Source organism: Sinocyclocheilus anshuiensis, unplaced genomic scaffold, assembly GCF_001515605.1.
Source record: "Sinocyclocheilus anshuiensis isolate Anshui unplaced genomic scaffold, SAMN03320099.WGS_v1.1 scaffold782, whole genome shotgun sequence".
NCBI lineage: Eukaryota > Metazoa > Chordata > Actinopteri > Cypriniformes > Cyprinidae > Sinocyclocheilus > Sinocyclocheilus anshuiensis.
The window spans coordinates 628,078-634,275 of record NW_015546111.1 but is presented as its reverse complement, the minus strand read 5'-3'; the positions used below and the strand labels follow the sequence as shown (position 1 = coordinate 634,275).

At 36.1% G+C, this 6,198-nt stretch overlaps 1 protein-coding gene across 1 annotated transcript in view; it reads left to right on the top strand.

Annotated features, from left to right (window-relative positions):
* Nucleotides 1-6,198, top strand: part of LOC107700721 (discoidin, CUB and LCCL domain-containing protein 1-like) — a 13,528-nt gene that overhangs the window by 1,074 nt on the left and 6,256 nt on the right. The window contains exons 2-6 of the mRNA XM_016502486.1: nucleotides 2,660-2,881; nucleotides 3,837-3,974; nucleotides 5,441-5,492; nucleotides 5,624-5,696; nucleotides 5,882-6,015. Coding sequence (XP_016357972.1) covers nucleotides 2,660-2,881; nucleotides 3,837-3,974; nucleotides 5,441-5,492; nucleotides 5,624-5,696; nucleotides 5,882-6,015 — 619 coding nt within the window. The remainder of the gene's footprint in view (nucleotides 1-2,659; nucleotides 2,882-3,836; nucleotides 3,975-5,440; nucleotides 5,493-5,623; nucleotides 5,697-5,881; nucleotides 6,016-6,198) is intronic.

Sequence of the window (6,198 nt, the reverse complement as noted above, 5' to 3'; positions counted from 1 at the left end):
AACTTTAATTTATTATCACATGCCCTTGACTGCATTCTCTACAAATAATTTTTAGAAATATAAACAAAGAATAAAGTGTGTGTTTATAGCCATATTTGCCCATATTTGAGATCACATCAACATCCAGACTGCTGGACTGAATGATGTCCTCCTGTTCTGCCTTTGTTTAGAGAGCGAGTTAGAAAGAATTAATTTGTTTATGGTATTTCTCAATATGTGTGGGGTCAGCATGAATCACTCCAGCTAGATTCACAGACTGTGAGGACTACGGAAAATGTTTTCCAGTCAAACGTCTACCCCAAGAACTCAACATGTACAATACCAGATGAGCCAGAGGGGAAGCTGACTGTTTTATGGGATGTTATTGTATTAGAGTGGAAGCTGACATGCTTTAGAGATCATGCTAATGTTATATTGTTTCCAAGCTTTAGAAGATCTAGAGTGTATCCAGGTTTTGCCAGAACACAAAAGAACAGGAAAAAACACCTTGTCCCCAAATATTTTTGAGTTTACAGTTGTAATATGATTGACAGAGGAATTGTGATGTTACAGTCTAAAAAGGCCAACATCCTGTCAGCCATAGGCTCAGGCCTGCAGGGACGTGTCTGCAAATCCCCTGACAAGAAAATAAAATTACACGCTGCCTGATAGTGTAGCGCTGATGATGGATTGGTCTCCATGGTCCCAGTGCATTCATAGCTCAGCTGTAAGGAATGTTATATTCTGTGTCAGCAAGTGTCTTAATTATACCCAGCATCCTTATGTGCGGCATGTTTTAAACACCTTGCTGTGAACTCAACTCGCAGACATCGCACAGATGTCATCACAGTGTCTGCCTGCTGTTAAATAATGTCTAAAGATTGCCTCAGGCTGTGCTTCATGAGGTGTTCATTGTGAATTTTATGCTGTGGTTACAAAGAAACTGGCCTTGTTAAGGTGGAGCCAACCATGTGTCTAGTTTCTACACACCAGCACCACCAACTGGAATTATTGTTTCCACACAGGTTTTTCTAAACACTCACCCTGCCTGCCATTGGTCAAAAAAACACATAGCCACACCCCAAAGTCACATAACTGTTTGAACCAGTGTTGCTAGACTGGACTGGTCAGGATCAAACAAACAGCAAAGCCACAGTATTTACACTTTTCAGGGCAAGTTAAACTAAAAAAATGGCATATAGTTGATTTGGAAAAATTAAACACTTTTATAAATATTAAAACATAAATCTTTTTCACGATTTACGGTGGGAAACCATGTTGTTATGCATCTTTTAAATTAATTTTCCATCTATTTTTTACATGGTATATGGCTCTTACTATTGTATTTTTTTCATTTTGAATTAACATCTTGTTTGTCTGTCAGTGCTGCAAAAAGTGCCCTTTGGGGATACTTCAAATTGATTTAATAATACAATCAATATGACACAATATCATGTGTTATTATTTGATCATTAAACTTTATTACCTTTATTAAACCAAACAGATTACACACAAGATAACCAACACGCTCTCATGCCAGTAACTATTTGACGTTTTGGCGAACTGGTGGCTAATTGAGTTCATACAATGTGATTTGTACAATCTGTTTATGCCTCACTGTTTTGAAGTGGTATTTGTTTTTGTTTTTTCTAAAAATTGTTTCCATATAAATCACATTGTACAAGTTCATATGAAATCACCACTTCTTAAAATAGTTATAATTTCTCATGAGTTTGGGGTAAGAAAACGATTATTTGCAATAAATGCCACCAGCTTCACCAACAAACCTTAGTTGGGGTTAAATACTACTGAAATATATAAAGACTATTGTAAATAAAATCGCCCTCACCCAAATCAAACACTCAACTCTTTGACAACACTGAGTCATACAGTAAATTGTTTGAACATTGCCAGTTAACAGCCTGACCACAAAATCGTGTTTGTTTTGCTATGCGATGATTAAGATAGTTCATAGCAACAAGAGGTTCGGTAGATTTAGAGATAAATTGTGTCTAAAGCAGAAAGAAGGGGACCACAGAAGCTTTAAATCCCAATGATTCAGAGCTGACTGAGAAATTAGGAATGAGAGATGGACGATGGACTCAGACCGCTCTAGTTAATCACACAGGGCCTAGACCATAAATGGAGCAAGAGACTCAAAAGCGTTGCATAAATTTGGCTACTCATATTGACTCTGGGATTTAGTGGAACTCCAAACTAGTTGGCAATCGTTTTGGGGTTATGTTGTGGCGATGATGTCATGTTTATGAACTTGGGAGAGCGTGTCTGTGGAAGCTACCATACAACACAACTTTGCCATCAACTAAACGCTACTGCAATTATGGCTTTAATTAACACCACTTATGGAATGCCCCTCAAGTGTGACTAATACTGACAAAATTGGCAAGACTCTTACCACACAAGCCAACGACCTGCCAATACCCACAATGCTAATACTAAATGCGCTCGGTCTCGTTTTCCCATGGGCTAGAAACATATCAAGAGAGAAACTAGTTAGCACATTTGATGATTAATGGAAGTTAAATGAGAGAAAAAATGTCTGGTTTAATTAAATGTGGAAACAGACCACACAATTAGAACATTAACTGAAGATAAAATGCCTTTTTAACTCCTTTCACATTAATATCAATGTGATCTTCCCACTCTCTTTTCCCTTTAGGCAATGGGTGTGGACACACAGTCCTCAGTCCCAGCAGTGGCACACTGACCTCACTGAACTTCCCGGGAACCTACCCTAACCACACCCAGTGTGAGTGGAGCCTAAGGGTACCGAAGGGCCAGACGCTGCTCTTGACCTTTGGGGACTTTGACTTGGAGAGGAGCCAAGACTGCATATCTGGCTCTCTTATCATCACAGACACCAGTGGAGCCACTAGAGTGGGTATGACAGTCTTGCCCAGTGTTCTGTATACACCAGTAATACCACAAAAAAAAAGTTACTTCAGGATTTACTTTCTCATATGCTGTGTAATGGATATCACATAGATATGAAATATTTAAAATTCTAAATTAAAAAATACATAAATAAAAGAATGGAATTAAAAATACAACAAAAAATAATTAAACAACTAAACAATGCATTTAGGATTTACTTTCTCATATGATATGGATATCATAAATTATATGAAATATATTTTAAATGATAAAAAAATTATAATTAAAGATTTTATATAACAACATTATTAAATATACATTAAATAACTTATATAAAATACCCATCTAGGATTTACTTTCTCGTATGCTGTGGGATATCATGTGATATAATTAAATATAATAATATAATTAAGCATGATTGAATATGATAATATAATTATATAGAAATGAAAAAACTAAAAAAATATATGCTACATATGATAAATTATATTAATATTTAAAATGATTTAATAATTAATAAATAATTTAATTAAATATAATTTAATGGAATAATATAATTAAATATGAGTGGTAAGAAGTCCTTCCTTGAATCAGGCCTGACACATTACTATGACTTCTTAACCCCAAAAGACACAAAATTAGTATCAAACTTACTTATATTACAGTTATTTACAGCCACCTTCAACTTTAATTTTATAGCCGTCTCATTCACAGTATGTTGTTACTGAGAAATTCCAGAGATCCAACCTCATGCTGCTCTTTAGCTCCCCAGTCACATGATCATAGCATGACTGCAGCTTGCATGCTGCATTCCACTCTGCTGTAGCATGACGGTTGCGTGGTCACATAAGTGTGCATGAACAGCCTTTTATGGCAGTGAAGGTGTGCTGGATTGAGTGTTGAATCTAAAAATGCATTAAATCTACTGTGCTTGTTTATATCATGTGGTTTGTGCTTCACAGGTCCTCTGTGTGGGCAGTTATCCTCCAAAAACAGGAATATATCTGTGAGTACTAATGAAGTCACGGTGCGTTTCATCTCCGGCACTCACCGTTCAGGACGGGGCTTTGTCATGTCCTATTCAGCCAATCAGCACTCAGGTAATAGCTCATGTCCTGCACACATCCCGCTCCATTCTGTGCACCTATAAACAGTAGACAAAAAAGAATCCACAAATCCATCAACAAAATAAGAGCTTATACCATGTGGCCCCATGGTTCTTCCAGCTCAAAGCGAGTTGTACACGATCAGAGTAAACACACCAGTGACTGGTTGTTCTCTAAATGTACAGCTTACTCAGTAAACAGCACTTCAGCTGACTCTGCGAGTGGGAGCAGTTCCCATCCTAATCTCAATTACGGTTTATTCTTGTTTCGAAAATCACATGTGAACCGCCCTACTGGAGGTCATGCACAGATCGCTAAATAAACATCCTTACATGTGTCACGGTAGACTACGTGGTCAGCCTTTATTTATTACTGTATATTAGATATAATTAGTGTTGATATAATTAACTAAAACTATAAAAAAAAAAAAGTGTTAAATTGTAAAGCTGAAATAAAATAACATTTTAAAATTAAAATAAAATGTAATTCAAAATATTCATGAAAAATATGATTGTATATAAATAATACTAAATGAACACTAGGTATAATGATTATATTTTTATGGTTGGACCAAGGCCCAGTGTGTAGGTTATAATACAGAGGACTTTAATGGGTCGGCCCTGGATGTAAGGATTTTCAAATGTGTGTTAGGGTGACCGACTGGAATGCAGCTCTCCTCCTTGGCCGAGATTCAGAGTGTTTGCTTTGTAAGCAGGGCAGCAAACTGCCGCTCCTGGCCTGAATACGTAGAGGCCCCTGTGCTTGGCCACACACTGAAGTAGATGGAATACTGTATGCTCACTCCTCATGCATTGACAAACACAGCACGCGGCTTAACCATCACCTGACCACACAGTCGAAGCCACTCATGGCAGTTTCTGACTGGCTGACATGCATAATTTAAGAGTAATTTTTAAGTTTTGAAGGCAAATCTTCTCTTGGCTTTGTATGCAAAAAAATAAAAATAATAATAATAATAATATAATATATGCAGTACCAGTCAAAATGTTGGATACACCTGCATTATTTTTTTCAAATTTGTATATACCAAAATAGTAAAAGTCATCAGAACTAAAATAAAACAAATACTTTAATCTAATTAATATAGTAGTACTACTAATTTAATTACATTTGTATCTTTAGACACAAGTTATCTAATATGTAATATTTATAACAATGTATATATAAACAATATTGAGCAAGTAAGATTTTTATTGTTTAAAAAAATATTATGTACACAAAGGCTACATTTATTTGTTCAAAAATACAGTAAAAACAGTAATATTGTGAATTTAAAATAACTTTTTTATTTTTTTATGTACTTTAAAATGTAACTTATTCTTGTGATGGAAAAGCTCAAGTCAGTTTGGTAAATGTAGTCGACACTAAGCCAGTCAATATGAGCACATGTTCTGGATTGTAACTGTGCTGTTCATATCAATGCTGTTTCTATCCCATAGAGCTCATTTCATGTCTGCATCGAGGGACACATTTCTCCTCTCAACAGATTAGGTAAGAAGAAATCTTCAATAATGACGTGACATTAAAACAAAATACAATTTTTCATGACTCTGAATAGTCCCACTCTTGTAGGTTACATATTAATGTTTAATATCTGAATCCTGGACTCACTTGTGTTCCAGTGCATTCTGTCCTGCAGGCTGCAAAGGTGTCACAGGAGAAATTTGGGGCTGGCATGGACAAGGATACCGGGATGTAAGCTTGGATATTATCTGTGTGCAATAGTGGGATTATTAGTCATGGCATTTTAATGTACAACCATATAGGGATGTTTGTAAAAGCTTACAACAGACACTTCTGATAAAAGGAGTTACTTGAATGACAATGTTTTAATATGTGTGTGTGTGTGTGTGTGTGTGTGTGTGTGTGTGTGTTTCTAGACCTCTGTATTATGCAAAGCTGCAATCCATGCGGGCGTTATTTCAGACAGTATGGGGGGCATAATCAACGTGTCTCTGCAGAGGGGCATTACCTTGTATGAGGCAAACTTCTCTAATGGAGTACTGTCGAAAACGTGAGTGTGGGGCATGTTGTGTAAGATATATATATAGACACCTACTGGTGTGGATCCAGCATCACACAAAAACCAAGGTTTTCACTTACCGATGTCATTGGAGAAATGTGCTATTCACAGTCAGCCATGGTTAATTTATTCAATGAGTTAAAATATACAGTATAAAAATTAAAACAATATAAA